Consider the following 16,561-nt stretch of genomic DNA (forward strand, 5'->3'; position numbering starts at 1 on the left):
CCCCCCAGGGGGGATGGCCATGCCACAATCCCTTCTCCTCCATTCTCCTCTCGGGATCCTGGGCACACATGCATGCATATGTGCCTGGTGTGAGTTTTAAGCCACCAGGTCCAGGACACAAACCGCGGTCGACTACATGGGAGTTCAGCGACATAGCCATTACACTAACTGCTGGTCCCCTGCTTTTGATACTATTAGGGGAGGTTTTGATTTCCTGTATTACAGCCTTCATCTCTAATAATTCCACTTGATTCTTTTTAATGATGTATACCTCCTCTTTCAGATTGTGCAAGAACTTCCTCGCCTCCTGGAACTCCTCTCTTTCATCCTGCATCTTCTGGAGTTCATTGTCTCTCATCTCTTGCATCTCTATTAGGTTTGTCACTATGAATATTTTGAATTCTTTATCTGACATTTCCATGAGTTCCCTTGTATTCTCTGTGGAGGAAGAAGAGTTATTCTTTTCTATTAGAGGAGAGATATTTTCTTTATTTTTCATATGTCTTTTGCCTCTCTGGTGGTTTCTGGCCTTCTGATGGATTATACATTTTTTCCCTATTTTTTGGAGTTAATTAAATCTTGCTCCTGGATAGACTGGGGAAAAGGAGGGTGAAGTCTGGGCAGAGGGTCTTCGGTGGTCGAGATCCCTAAATGGGGCCACTTGGAACTCAAATATACATGGCTGTTGATTGACTTATCCTGGCTCCTGGCTAGACTGGGGAGCAGGAGGGTGAAGTTTAGGCAGAGGATCTTCAGTGGTTCACATCCCAACTTTGTACTCTTTCAATATTATGTTGGCTCCTCTGGGTCTTTTGTCTCTGCATTTAAACTCATTGAAAAAGAAAATCAGTTTGTCAATATCCACAAAATAAACTGCTGGAATTTTTATTAGATTAGATTGAATATATAGATTAAGTTGGGAAGAACCGCTGACATCTTGACTTACTCTTTTCAATAATGTGGAATATCTGTGTGTTTATTTAAACCAATGCTTTATCTTCTTTGTTACAGTGCAAATCCCACAAGAGCAAGAGCCAGACCTCTTATTTCTCTTTCAATTTGCTACAGCTCTCACCTTCATCTTACACAATTAATACCTCATGGTTGACAAAAGAACCAGCATATCCTTTTTTCATTTAATCTGAGTAATGTTAAATGACTCTTGTTTATCTCATAATGCATTGGAGACAAAGATTTAAGCTGACTCTGCAAAGAAATATTATCCAATTGTCTAAAGCTTTCTTCCTATTGTTTTGGAGTTTGGGTTAGAATAAAACAATAAATAATAGATGAACAGTATTTGCAGATTTTCAGAGCAGCTTCTGAATTGTTTTTCAGTCATTAGACAAGAAAGTACTTCAATATTTATGGGTTTAGTAAAATACTTTCTTCGAATTGGCTCTCTCTACACAGAAGCTGGGTGGATCTGGAAATTATCTTTTATTGATTGATTGATTGATTGATTGATTGGTTATCCATCCAGAATACACTGTATATTGTCTCAATCAAGCACATCGACATACATGTTATTGTCAACAAATAATTTTTCATTTCTTGTTTCCTGTATGTTTTGCTTTTTTTCCCCCCAATCCTTGGTTCCCTATCTCTTACCCTCGCCATTTCCCACTCACTTCCCACACTATCTCTGGTGTATCTATGTTTACTTTCTATACTGTCCCCCTCCCCCATTTTTTATTGAATTACTAAAGATCTTAATTAATCTAAATATTTTCATAGCAAACACAGCTGATATATACATTTCCATGAACGCAAGTCTAACTTTAGGCATCCTATAAAGTAGCACCTAGCTGTGGCTATATATCTTACTGCGGTCAACAAATGTATTTATTTTTTTTTTCTGAAACTTTTTTTTTTTTGGTAACTTAATTTACATTCTTTCCCTCAGCATCATCACAGCATACAAAATGTGATTTCCCATCCAGAATATACTGCATAGTGAATTAATCATGCGTATTATTCTAAAAAATTTTCCATTTCTAGTTTCTAGAATTATTTTTTTACCGCTCTTTCTGACCCCCTGTCCTTTCCCACCCTCTTCTCACACTACCTCTGGAGTCTACAATTGACTTCCATTCCTTTCCCACCCACATTGTATTGATCAGACAATTTCTTAAATAATGTAACTACTTTCAATAGCAAGTTCATTTGGTATTATTAAGTAAACCAGTTTTAACTTAAAGAAATGCTAAGGAACTTTGCTGAAAGCCAGGAAACAGGTTAGGATTCTGTTAAGATGGTAGGTGCATAAACCTATCGGTCTCATGTACTTTATCTTCTGTTTTGGTTCAATTTTCCCGATTAAATTCTGGAATATAATATTCAACTCCAGACTGGGACTGGATCTTTGAATGCCTCTCTAGGTTTGGAAAGTTTTCTTGCAGGATTTCATGAAATAGATTATCAATGCCCTTATGGGTCTCTTCTCCTTCTGGAATGCCAATTATACGGATGTTTGGACGTTTGATGGTATCTAGTACTTCTCGTATATTATTCTCAATTTTTTGTGCCATTTTCTCAGTCTTCATGGTGGATTTTTCTAGGAGTAATTTTCTCTTCTACATCTGAGATTCTATTTTCTGTATGATCTAGTCTGCTTTTAATACTTTCAAGGGAGATTTTGACTTCCTGTATTATAGACTCCATTTCTAACAGTTCTGTTTGACTCTTTTGTAAAGCGTGTAATTCCTCTTTTAGATCTTGCAAGAATTTCCTCACCTCCTGGAACTTGTCAACTTCTTTCTCCTTTCTCGTTAGCAGTTCATTGTCTCTCTTCCATCTCTGTTAGCTTCGCCATTATGAATACTCTAAATAATTTATCAGATATTTCCATGATTTCCATTGAACTGCTTGTGGATGAAGAGGAGTTATTCTTTTCCCTTGGAGGAGAGGTGTTTTCTTGCTTTCCCATATTTCTTGTGGTCTTGCGGTGATTTCTTGTCATCTGATGGATGGTGTGTTTCTAATTCTTGAAGTTCAATCACACTAGCTTGTTTGCTGGAGGCTGAATTATCAGTAGCAAATCTTCATTTCTCTTGTCCCCTGAAATAACTAGTTTGCCGTGAGGAATCTTCTTCTCAGTATTGTGTTTTTAATTTCAAATTCCACTTGCTCATTTTTGGTATATAGGAAATCAGTGGACTTTTGTATATTAATTTTGCATTTTGCAACCTTGTTAAAATCAGTTATAATTCCAGGAGGTTTTCTTTTCCTTTCTTTTTTCTTTTTTGTCTTTCAGATTTTATATATAAACATGTCACCTGCAAACAAAGACAGTTATAATTTTTCCTTCGCAATCTGTATACCTTTTATTTACATTTCTTGTTTTATGGCATTAGATAGGGATTTTTTTTTTTCAGAGATTTTTGCCTCAATGTGTGTGCACTTGCCAGAAAGACAGACACAGTGAGAAATGAGAAATCACCTTCCAGAGGGGATGGCCACGCCACAATCCCTTCTCCTCCGTTCTCCTCCCAGATCTTGGACACACATGCATATGTATCCAGCTTGATTTTCAGCCATCGGGTCTGGGACTCAACCACAGGCACGCACGCACACACTCCCAACGTGAGTTTAAGCCACCAGGTCTGGGACATGAACCACAGTCAACTACATGGGAGTCCAGTGACATAGCCATTATGCAAACTGGTGGTCCCATGCAGTGCATATTATTCAAGTCAAAGATATTACCATATATATCATCTGCAAACAGGTAACATTACATTCTTTTGTCTCTTAAATGTATTTTTTCCCCAGCTTTTTCTCCCCCCCCAACTCTAATACAGTCTCTGGTATCTACTATTGCCCTCCCTGGTATTACAGCGTCTAGTCTTTCAGTTTCTGCCACAGGATGGAGATATTTGGTACATATTTAGTTGGGGCCATATAATGTCTCTCTTTCATAATCTGACTGCACTTCACATAGCATTAAATCTTCTATATTCATCCACTTCATATCAGATAACAGGATTTCATTGTTTTTTTGTTTTTTGTTTTTTGGAGAGGTTTTTGTTATAGGGCACGTGCGCTCGCCAGACAGACAGAGAGAGACAGAGAGATAGCGAGAAATCAACCCCCAGGGGGGATGGCCATGCAGCAATCCCTTCTCCTCCATTCTCCTCTCGGGATCTTGGGCACACACCCACATGTGCCCACCGGGTCTGGGACTCGAACCACAGTCGACTACGTGGGAGTCCAGCAACATAGCCATTATGCTAACTGCTGGTCCCCAAGATATCATTGTTTTTTATGGCTGTGTATTAAGTAGTGTATATTGCCACATTGTTTTTCAATCCAATCATCCATTCTTAAGTATCTAGATTGATTCCATGTCTTAACAATTGTGAATAATATTGTAATAAATTTGGATGTGCAAGTAAGTGTCTTTCCAATTGAGTGTTTTCCTATCCTTTGGATAAATAACCAGGAATGGTATCACTGAGTCAAATGGTAGTTTTTTTGTAAGTTTTTAAGGAATCTCCATATTGTTCTCCATAGTGCCTGGACTAATTTACATTCCAAATGGTGTAGGAGGGTTCATTCTTCACCACAACCTTGACAGAACTTGCCAGTCTTTATTTTTAAAATTATAGTCATTCAGACTGGGGTTAAGTGATATCTCATTGTGGTTTTGATTCACATTTCCCTTATGATGAGAGATATTGAGTACTTTTTCATATGCTTTTTGGCTATTGATGCAGGGCCAGGACTTGAGCCACAGTTAGTTTATTCAGCTCATTTTACCATCTTTTAATTGGGTTAATCATTTTCTTCTGGGTAAGCTGCTTAAGTTCCCTGTGTATTCTAGGTATCAGTCCCTTATCTGAGGCAGAGTTTGCAGTATTTTCTCCCATTCTGAGAATTGTCTCTTTACTCTAATTTTTGTTTCCTTTGCTGTGCAGAATCTTTTTAGCCTAATGTAGTCTCACTTGTCTATTCTTGGAATTACTGCCTGTGCTTTAGGTGTCTTATTTAAGAAGTCTTTGCCTACTCTGATGTCTTCAAGTGTTCCCCCTGTGTTTTCCACCAATAGTTTCATAGTTTGAGGTTTTCTGTTTACATCTTTGGAGAGGTTTTTTTTGTTTTTGTTTTTGTTTTTGTTTTGTTTTGTTTTGGTTTTGTTTGCTATAGGGCGCATGCGCTCGCCAGACAGACAGAGAGAGACATAGAGACAGAAAGCAAGAAATCACCCTCCAGGGGGGGATGGCCACGCCGCAATCCCTTCTCCTCTATTCTCCTCTCGGGATTTTGGGCACGCACGCATACGCGCCCGGCGTGAGTTTTAAGCCACCGGGTCCGGGACACGAACCGCAATCAACTACGTGGGAGTCCAGCGACATAGCCATTACGCTAACTGCTGGTCCCTATGTTTATATCTTTGATCCATTTTGACATGATTTTTGTTAATGGTGAGAGATAGGAGTCCAGTTTCATTTTTCTGCAGGTAGGTATCTAGTTCTTCCAGCACCATTTTCTGAAGAGACTTTTTTCCTCACTGAATTGTCTTGTGCTCTTTGTCAAAAATCAGTTGGCTATTTGATTTGGAGTATATCTGTGGATTCTCTGTGTTGTTCCACTGGTCTATCTGTCTTTTTTTGTGTGCCAGTACTTTGCTGTTTTCATTATTACAGCTTTGTAATATATTTTGAAGCCAGAGCATGAGATGCTATTTAATTCTTGATATACAGTATTGCTTTGGCAATATGTGGCCTTTTATGATTCCAGACAAATTTTATGATTATTTTTTCTATTTTGGTGAAGAATATCTCTGGTAATTTGATCAGGATTGCATTGAATTTGTAAATTAATTTGGGTAGAATTGACATCTTGATTACATCAATTCTTCTAATTATCCAGGACAATGGGATGTCTTTCCACTTTCTGTATCATGCTCTATTTTTTCAGTTTTTCATAGTTTTCCCTGTAGAGGTCTTTCACCTCTTTGGTTGGATTTATTCCTAGGTATCTTATTTATTAATTTACTTATTTCTTTTTGGATATTGTAAATGAGATTGTTTTCTTCAATTCTACTTTGGTCCATTCATTTTGGTGTATGAAGATGCTATTGATTTTGGAATATGGATTTTGTATCCTGCTACTTTACTGAATTCATTTATCACTTCTAAGAGGTTTATTTTGTGGATTCTTTTGTATTTTCTATGTAAATAATCATGCCATTTGCAAATAGAGGTTTTTTCACTTCTTTTTCTATTTGAATGTCTTTTATTTTACTGTGTCTGGTCGCAGTGGCAAGGACTCCCAGTACTATGCTAAAAAGGAGTGAATAAAGTGGGCAGCTTTGTCTTGCTCCAGTTTCTATTGGAAATTTTTTCAGTGTTTCCCTATTCAGTAGGATGTTAGCTATGGTTTTATCATATATGGATTTTTATTGTGTGAAAAATGTTCCTTCTCTGCCAACTTTGCTGAGAGTCTTAATCATGAAGGGATGCTATATTTTATCAAATGTTGTTTCTGCATTGATTAATATGATCATATGGGTTTTATCTTTCCTTCTGTTAATGTGTATTATATTTATGTTGAACCACCCTTGTATCCCTGGAATAAAGCCTACCTGACCATATGTATAATATTTCTTGTTTTTTGTTTTTGTTTTTGTTTTGGAGAGATTTTTGCTATAGGACACGTGCACTCTCCAGAAAGACAGAGAGAGATAGAGAGATAGAAAGCGAGAAATCACCCCCCGGGAGAATGACCACACTGCAATCCCTTCTCCTCCATTCTCCTCTCAGGATATTGGGCATGCAAACACACGTGCCTGGCATGAGTTTAAGCCACCGGGTCTGGGACTTGAACCACAGTCGACAACATGGGAGTTCAGCGACATAGCCATTACACTAACTGCTGGTCCCCTGTGTGTATATTTCTAATGTGCTGTTGGATATTTGCTTATGTCTTGAGGATTCTTGCATCTGTATTCATCAGGGATATTGGTCTGTAGTTTTCATTTTTTGCTATGTCCTTGTCTGCTTTGGAGATCAAGATGATAAAGTCTTCATATAATGAGTTTGGGAGAGTTCTTTCCTTTTGGATTTTCAGAAATTCAGCTGAGGGGAATTGGGGTTCTCTCTTCTTTAAAATTTTTGTAGAAGTTTTAAATAAAGCCATCTAGACTTTCTTTGTTGGGAGACTATTTCTATTGAGTATTATCCAATCTCATTGCTTGATATTGGTCTTTTCAGGCTTTCTGTTATTATTTCTTAGTGATTCAAATTAGGTAAATTGTATGTATCTGGAAATTTGTCCTTATAATCTAAGTTTTCTTGTTTGTTGACATATAGTTGCTCATAGTATTCTTTCATGATATTTTGTGTTTTTGTTATTTCTGTTATAATATTGCCTGTTTTGTTGTGATTTTATTTACATGATTCCTTTCTCTGTTCTTGATTACTTTTGCTAACAGTATGTCAATTTTGTTTATCCTCTTAAAGAACCAACTTTAGGTTGTTTATTTTCTGTACAGTTCTTTTATTCTCTATGTCATTTATTTCTGCTCTAATCTTTATTATTTCTTTTCTTCTGGTATATTTTGGGATTCGTTGTTGTTTTTCCACTCCCTTAAGATGTGTCATTAGGTTGTCTATTTGCCATTTTTCTGTTTTTTTTTCTTGTAAGCACAAGTTGCTATGAACTTCATTCTTATGACTTCTTGCATTGTGTCTCATAGGTTACAAAACTCATGTGTTCATTATTGTGAGTTTCAATGAATCTTTAATTTCAGTCTTCCTCAGTAGCAGTGAAGTCATTCAGGAATAGGTTAGTTTCTATGTATTTCTCTCTCTCTCTCTCTTTAGATTATTTTTATTTAACTTTATTTATTTATTTACTCATTTTAATTTGACCAGAGAGGGACACAGTGAGAGAGAGAGAGAGCAAGAGTGAGAGAGAGAAGAGAGAGAGAAAATGAGAGAACAAGCCACCACGTCCTGTTCTCAAACTGTGGTTGGCCATGTGGGAGTCTAGTGCCCTTCACCACACCACCTGCCGTCCCCTCTTTTTTTGTTGTTGTTTTTTCTAGTTTGCTACATGGCACACACACTCACCAGAGAGAGACAGACAGAGGAAAAGTGAGAAATCAACACCCATGCCCTGCATTCGAAAGTGACCCTGGGCTGCCCGTGCCGTTGTTATTGATAGTGCAGGGAGAGGACTTGCTAAAAGCGTTTCCCTGTGTTTGGAGGGTCCACCCTGTCCCTTCCGAACCCTGAAGCTTTCGTACATGTCATATCTTTCGTACATGTCCTCCCTTTAGTCCCCCTTCTGCCCAGCATGGGCATGGTACTCGCAGATTTAACAACGGAGGTGGTGAGGCAGGGCCCTGTCTCAGGGAGTTTGTGTTGATGGGCTGATTTTTTTAGAGCCATGAATAGGATCAGCCTCCTGGGGTGCCTTCCCATTGCGCCCCCTGGGTGTCAGCACTGATCACACCTGGGGTCCTTGGCTTGCTTACCACGCCCCTGTGCTGTGAGCTTGCGGGCAGGACCTCTGTCTTGTTTCACGGCCTTCCTGGTGCCCTGGTGCCCAACACAGCACTGGACACAAATGAGAAGACCTCCTAGTACGGTGGGCTCAGTCTGAGATCCCAGAGACTGCAGAAGGAGGTCCCAAGGCTGTGGAGTCACCCTTGGGGTGACCTAACTTACCATGATTCTTTTTGGCGCTCTTCTGGACCCCAGAGGGGCAGAGAATGGAGAGTGAGGTCAGCACAGGAAGGTCACCAGAGCTGCTTCCTGCTGCCCGCCCAGAGCATCACAGAACAGCTGTTCACTTTGCACAAGACCGGGGTCCAGACACGGCAGACGGCAGCTGGTTCTGAGTGTTGACAACCATGCCCTCGGCCAGCCTATGTCCCCCTATCCATGCCTAGAATGACTTCTTAGTAACAAGGAGTTTTTCTTTTGAGTTTGTAACTTTTGTTCCCTTTCCACTAAGCCATTCAGTAAACTTTACAGACTTGAAAAAAAAAAAAAAAAAAGAAATCAACACCCAGGAGGGATGGCCTTGCCACAACCCTGTCTCCATTTTCCTCTTGGGATTTAGGGTGCACACAAACACATTCAGTATGATTTTGGGCTGCTGGGTCTAGCACTACAACTGTGCAGTTGGCCATGTGGGATCCTGCTGCCTTAATTGGCATGTCCCCTGCTAGCCCTCTATTTGTATACTTTTGAGAATTCTTTCTGCAGTTAATTTCAAGTTTAATTCCATTGTGGTCAGAAAAGATGCGTGACATAGTTTCTATACTTTTGAATTTGTAAAGGCTTGTTTTGTGCCCTATCATGTGGTCAATCTTTTTTTTTCAAGTTTTCCTCCAGATTTATTGAACATAATATCTATATACAAAGTGACCTGGACTTGCTGCTTTAAAACATAATCCTTTCTTACTAGCACAGTATCTTGATAAGTCCAGTACACAGAATGTTAAAAAGCAACTTTAAAATAAATAGAAAAGTGCCCAATGTGTCCTAAATGAATGATGTAACTACCAGAAATTTCAATCATTTTAGTAAGATCATTAGAACAGGCTCCATTCCCTCTTATAAACTGCAGAACTGATAAAAGACATCAAGAGGCCATTTTATGTACTGCAACTGTAATGCCATCATGTTTCTGGATCATAATGTTCCCATTATCTGATTCTAGACACACCACAGGAATATCAGTGGGGTCAGAGATTAGCTTGGCTGCTTGCTGGGCTAAAACAGATATCGTCCCAGCATGCGCATCTGACAGGGTCCCATGGCAGCCCAGATTAAGTCCTTGTGAATCTGTGCACAGAACTCCAACAATGGATGGATTTTTCATTGTGTCCTCCAAGTGCTGCTCCAAAGTCACCTCCATCCTGGCTGCCGTCTACCCCAGGGCAGTGCTCTGCAGCGCCTAGCATCAGGATCCACCACAGGCCTCGGTCACAGGACGCCAGCTGGGCGTGGACCTCATGTGGTCGATCTTTGAAAACGTTCCATGTGGGCATGAGAAAAATGTGTATTTTGTGGTTGTTGGGTGAAAAGTTTTATAGATGTCTGTCAAGTCCATTTGATTTTTGGAATCATTTAGTTCCTGTGTCTCTTTGTTTATTTTTTGTCTTGATGATCTCTCCAGAGGTGTCAGTGGGGTATTGAAATCCCCAACTATTAGTGTATTGCAGTCTATCTCTCCCTTTAGATCTAGCAGTCTTTCTTTCATGTATTTAGGTGCTCCAGTGTTGTGCGTATAAATATTTATAAGTGTTATATCTTCTTGGTGAATTAGTCCTTTTAGTACTATATAGTGTCCTTTGTCTCTTCTTATAGTTGTTGTCTTGAAGTCTATTTCATCTGATATCAGTATCATGACTCCAGAGTTTTTTTGGTTTCTGTTTGCATGGAATATCTTTTTCCAGCCTTTTACTTTCAGTCTATGTATGTCTTTATCATTGAGGTGTATTCCTTGTAAGCAGCATATAGAGGGCTCCTGTTTTTGTTTGTTTGTTCATTTTTTGTTTGTTTGTTTGTTTAAATCCATTCACCCATTCTGTGTCTTCTAATTCGGGAATTTAATCCATTAACATTCAGTGTTATCATCAATATTTTCAGATTTATCCCTGCCATTTTGTTAGTCATTTTCTTAGTTGTTTTGTGTTGTCTTATTTCTATTTGTCTCCCATTTCATTTTCCTTATATTCCTTTTAGTACTTCTTGAAGAGCTGGTCTAGTTTTGGTGAATTCTTTCAGTTTTTGTTTATCTGAGGATGATTTTATTCTTCCCATTTGAGTGATAGTCTTGCTGCATATAATATTCTTGGTTGATTTTTTTTTCTTCTAGCATTTTGAATATATCTTCCCCTTCTTTGCATTGATTTACTTGATAAGTCTGATGTTAACCTGATGGGCTGCCTTGTTTAGAATATTGTCTTTGTGTCTGATTTTTACCAATCTGGCTATGACGTGCCATGGGGAAGTTCTTTTTATGTTGATTCTACTTGACATTCTTTGTGTTTCCTGGATTTGGATGTCTGTATGTTTCTCTATATTTGGAAAGTTTTCTGATAGTTTTCCACGAAAGACATTTTCTATGCCTTTAACATCCACATCACCTTTTGAAATACTTACTATATGGATATTGGGTATTTAATTGTGTTTATTGGTTCCCATTTGTCCTTATTTTTTTTAAGTTTTTATTCTTTTTGGTGGTTTAGATCAAGTTGGAGGCTGTTTCTTCCAGATCAAAGATTCTTTCTTCTTCCTAATCTTATTTGCTGTTAATGCTTTCAAGAGAGATTTTTATTTCTTATATTGATTCTTTCTGGGGTGACTATCTCTTTATGAAATTCTTTTTCAGGTCATAAAATTATTTTCTCATCTCCTGGAATTGATTGTCCATTTTCTCTTGTATCTCAATGAGTTTTGTCACAATGATTATTCTGAATTCTTTTTCTGACATTTTTGTAAATTCTTTCATGCTGCCTATTGTTTGTAAGGAGTTATTGTGTTCTTTTGGGGAGAGATATTTCCTTGTTTTCTAATATTTCTTGTGTCTATGCACTGGCTTTTAGGCATCTGGTGAAGTACTCACTTCTTTATAATTTTTGAAGTAGATTCTGTAGTGCTGTAGGTTGGCAGGGGTAGTGGGGTGGCAGGTAGAGAACAGTCCTAGGTACCAGATATATCTCTGGTAAAGGGCTTTATCTTCTAGGTCAGAGCAGGGCTTGTGTAGCCTATATGTGATACAGTCCAGTGAGGTTTAGAAGTGCTATATTGTGGATAGCATCAGTTGGATCAAGTAATTGTTCCGCTGACCTTGAGACTGATGAGAGAAAAAGTGTAGTTTTACCTTATCTACCAGACAAGAGATAGTGATCAAATCCTTCAGCCTCTGTTGGGGTGCTCTCTTTTGAGACCTTTGCTCCCTCCAGGGTGTGGAGACCTGATTGTAGATGGAACTCCACTTGCTCATCAAACAAGGAGGTGTAGTTCTCTTGCCAGCTTGGGTTGGAGTAAGACAGGAGGTCCAACTTTTTTTTCTTCCTGAAGCTGCTTGGTCTTGTGCCTCCCCATGATGTGTGCTAGCTCTGTGCCACTTTTCTTATTCTTCTGTGGGTGGGATTGCTGGAATACACAGTGGTGGTCATGGGGTTCAGAGTTTCAGAGGGAATGTCTCTTATTTTTCCCCTCAGGAAGGGAAATCGGCAGAGGGTGAATGAGAGGAGTTCTCTAGAACCTCAGTGGCTTCAGGAGGTTGGTTCCTCTCTGCTTTTGCAAGTAAACACCATGCAATCTGACAGTTCCTGTCAACTTCCTCCTGCCCCATGTAGGTCTGGCCTGATTCCTCTCTCTGTGGAGGCTGCTTTCAGGCAGTGTCCATGCCTGGGTACCTGCAGAGGTGGCAGCAACAGGCCCTCTCCTCAGTCAGTGGCCATGTTCCTCTACTTACCCCAACTTCTCTAGTCCAGATGTAGCTGGGGTCTGAGCCAGACATTGAGTGTGAGCATGGGGTGGGGCGTGAGGTAATGTCTAGCAGGGTAGCATAAGCACCAGTGGGGTGGTATGGTCCAAGTCTGGCAGAAGGCCTTATTTTTCTTCTTTTAAAAGAACTTATTTTAACTTTTTTTTTTGGCAATGCGAGTCTACTGGCAATAAGTTTTCCCAATTTTTTGTTATATCCTTAATCTCAGAGATTTTTTTTTTCTTGGCTGTGTCAAGTATGCTAAATAAGCCCATTACAGACACTTTCTTTTTTGTTAGAATGCTTTTGATATCTAGCATTTCTTTTTGGATCTTTTTAGGTTTTCTCTCTGCTAACATTGTCCATCTGTTCTCATATAATATCTATTTTGTCCATTAAATCCCTTACTATATTAATCATAGTTGTTTTAAATTCTTAGACTTGTAATTCAAACATCCCTATCCTGATTCTGATACTTCTTTATCTCTTCAAATTGTATTCTTTGTCTTTTAGTATGCCTTGTAACTTTCTGTTGATAACCAGACATGATGTATCAGGTAAAAAGGAACTGCTATAAATAAGCCTGTACTAATATTATGGTGAATTATGAGAGTAGGGGACATGTTTTATCATCTTGTGATTAGGTATCGATTGTTCAGTGAGCCTATATCTCTGGACTGTAAACTTCACAAGTGCTTCTCAGTCTTTTTTTTTTATTTTCTCTCACCCTCTGGTTATTAAAGACTGGATCTGAGTAGTTCTCTTCCCCTGGATCAATTAGGCTCTAATAATATCCTGGAGGGCTAGTCTTTGGTTAAGTCATTTCTATTGAGGACAGGCCTTGTTAAGAACAAAACATTCTTAATATATTTCAAAATGGTTCCTTTTTCCCCTCCTCCTGCGACAAACACAAATAATTTTTCTCCAATATTCAGTGTGAGAACTTGGCTGAGCTCCTGTGAGTAAAATTCACAAGATTGTAGAGGTCTTCCTATTCCCATATTTTCCTAGAATTTTTTTTTTTTTAGGTTTTTGCCAAAGAGTGTGTATGCACACCAGAGAGAGACAGAGAGAGGCTAAGTGAGAAATCACCCCCCGAGGGGGCTGATAATGCTACAATCCCTTTTCCTTCATTCTCTTCTCAGAATTTCAGGCACATGTGTACATATGCCTGGTATGACTCTTAAGCTGCCAGGTCCAGAACTTAAATCATGGTTGTCCATGAGGGAATCTAGCACGTTAACCACTGTGCCACCTGCTGGCTCCTTATAATTTTTAACTCAGATGTACCCATGCTGACCCTACAGTAATTTGTCAACTACATTTCAGGGTTTCCTACTTCAGCACTTGTTTCTATGGTGGTTTCCGCTCTTGAGTCTCTGCTCCAATTAACTGTGACTGCCCAAATTTGTCTGTGTCCAATTGTTGGGTCAATGGTTTGCTGTCTTCCCTCACTTCTCTCTCCTTTCTAAATTTTTTAAAAAGATTATTTATTTAATATTATAAAACAATAAAAATCTATATGGATAAAAATGAATTATTAATTTAATTTTATCATTATTATTATGTATTTATTTTTAGTGTAAAATACATTTATTGGTAATAACCTTATGTAATTTATTCCTGATATTTGATGTTACAAACTTTATGGTCTTTAAGATATGCAGGGTCCTTGTATGAAACTGACATAAGACCATTTTTTGAATTGTTTTAATCGCTTTTGTGATTTCTCTGTTTCTTCCCACAAAGACCCGTTATGTGTCTTCGTAAATGCACCCAGTAAATGAAATAAATGCAGACAAAAGCTGTTCATTCTTATAATCTACACTTTTCTCACACAAGATACACTTCTTAAGAGGCTCCTTTTAAGGACTCTCCATTGAAACAGGCAGGTCCTCATTGCTGGTTTCCTGTCTATATTGTGAATAGCCTCTTCTCCACATTACCTCCTGAGTCCTGGGACCTTTACAGCAGACAGCAGCTGTTGCCAAATGTGACAACATTTTCCTCCCTAGACCACTGCAAATAGCAGTCGCAGCAGCCATCATTCCCTATTATTTTTTTTTATATATTTGCTATAGGGCACTTGCACTCACCAGAAGAGAGAGAGAGGAGAGAGAAAGTGAGAAAGCAAGTCCCCAGGTATGGGACTTGAACTATAGTGGGTCATGTGGGAGTCCAGGACCTTAACCACCACACCACCTGCTGGCCATTTCCTCACTTCTTTTATGGGTCCAAGAAGAGCTATTGATTTTTCAGTTTGTTCAGCTTTTAACTTGTTGCAAATGAAGAAATAAATGCAGACAAATGCAACTTGTTGCAAGGACAGAGTACTAACTTTCAAGTTCCTTACATACAGAAATAGAAACCAGAGTCCTATTTTAAAATGCATATAGCCTTTAAAGAAGCTTGACAGAGGGTCAAGAAACCTGGGTAGTATCCTTGACATTGTCACTAACTGCATGAAGTTGGATAAATCATCACTGGGTCTCTTTCCTCATCTGTAAATGAAGAGTTTCTACTGTTATACAATTTTATTTGAAATAAAGATTCTAATTCCATCTTTAAAAAAAAAAAAAAGGTTATAATCACATAGTTCACTACCTGCTCTCAAGTCTTCTGACCTTGAAATAGAAAACCTGATCAGTATTGAAATCCATTCCTGAAAGTAGGTGTAGAAGTAGATGAGAGAGGAAAAAATACAAGGGCACTTGGTATGAGTAACCATATCCTACAATGGGAGAAAGTGTTGTAGTAATAGATTTTAATTTTCAATAACAAACTTAATTATTTTGCATTTTCTTAACACATTTCACAGGCATAAATACTGTCTCTTTTGTTTTTTTTTCTATATAAAAATTCGGGACAGTTGAAATACATTTTTTTTTTTTTAGGAAGAAAGAAATGGATAGACTTTTGACTTGCTTGAATACAGGTAAATATCTCCTTGGTTATTTTCAGTCCTTCAACTTGCCTCTATCCTCGAATTCTTCAAGTAAGTTAAGAACACTAATTCTAGCCAGTATTTGAGTTAAGCTTACACTTCTTATTAATGTTTGCAACAGGACTTTATTTTTATTTCTTTACCCACAAGCAGAAAAAGTTTGTCATCACTAGTGTTCATCTCCAAATGTTATTTTTATGTCTATTTTTATTCCATTTGTTTTGACGATATTTCTTCCCTCCCCCCTTTCCTTCCTTCTTTGCTTTCTAATTCCTACTCAAGCCTAGCCAAGGAATTGAACAGGTAAAAAAGGACAAGACAGATACAAATCCTCTGAATCCCATTGGTTTTTCATGACCTCTGAGTCAAATTAAGATTGTTTGTTCTTGGGACCAGCAGTTAGTGTAATGGCTATGTCGTTGGACTCCCAGGTAGCCGACCGCGGTTCGAGTCCAGGACCCAGCAGCTTAAACTCACGCTGGGCGCGTGTGCATGCCCAAAATCCTGAGAGGATAATGGAGGAGAAGGGATTGTGGTGTGGCCATCCCCCCGTAGGGTGATTTCTCGCTTTCTGTCTCTCTGTCTCTCTCTGTCTTTCTGGTGAGCGCATGCGCCCTATAGCAAAAACCTCTCCAAAAAAAGAAAAGAAAAAAGATCGTTTGTTCTCTTATTTTGAACCTATTCATCTCTTTACCCATCTGTGTCGTTTCCCCTAATAAGAACCCCTCCCTATAAACTTCATTTAACCTTGTCTCCTAGTTACATCACATTCATTTTTCCAATTCCATGTTTTCATATATGGCATCCATTTTGCCTTACATGTCTCCTGTTTCTACTGTACATTTAACCTTTTTCCTTATGGCTAAAACACACCACAAAGTCCACATCTTAGAAACTCAGTTTCATTTATTGGAATAGTTCAATACCTGTCAACAGGGTATTAAACATAGCAAAGAGATTTAGAAACCAAACCTTTTGAAAAGAGAAAAACTGCTCATTGGCATTCTTGTTTCTCAAAAGGGCACCAGGTAAATGCTTTCTGATGATGATGGCATGTTCTGGTTGTGCACTGTGCTTTGTGTGAGATCTCAATAAATATTTTGCCAGTCAATTCCAATTCTCAATATCCATTTCAGTCTTAATGATTATTCCTATTCT

General features: G+C 38.5%; 1 protein-coding gene, 1 non-coding gene and 2 pseudogenes across 2 annotated transcripts in view; 2 read left to right on the forward strand and 2 right to left on the reverse strand.

Annotated features, from left to right (window-relative positions):
• The window catches only part of TEX11 (testis expressed 11), a 514,378-nt gene that overhangs the window by 424,425 nt on the left and 73,392 nt on the right, over window positions 1-16,561 (forward strand). The window contains 1 exon segment of the mRNA XM_027770916.1: window positions 15,354-15,394. Coding sequence (XP_027626717.1) covers window positions 15,354-15,394 — 41 coding nt within the window.
• Window positions 8,123-8,255, forward strand: LOC114007417 (small nucleolar RNA SNORA71). The gene has a single exon (XR_003549046.1). It is a non-coding gene; the product is annotated as a small nucleolar RNA SNORA71 (small nucleolar RNA).
• Window positions 9,601-9,893, reverse strand: LOC102479396 (ragulator complex protein LAMTOR5 pseudogene; annotated as a pseudogene).
• Window positions 14,077-14,504, reverse strand: LOC102478973 (28S ribosomal protein S18c, mitochondrial pseudogene; annotated as a pseudogene).

Source organism: Tupaia chinensis, unplaced genomic scaffold (genome assembly GCF_000334495.1).
Source record: "Tupaia chinensis unplaced genomic scaffold, TupChi_1.0 Scaffold000165_2, whole genome shotgun sequence".
NCBI classification, from domain to species: domain Eukaryota; kingdom Metazoa; phylum Chordata; class Mammalia; order Scandentia; family Tupaiidae; genus Tupaia; species Tupaia belangeri.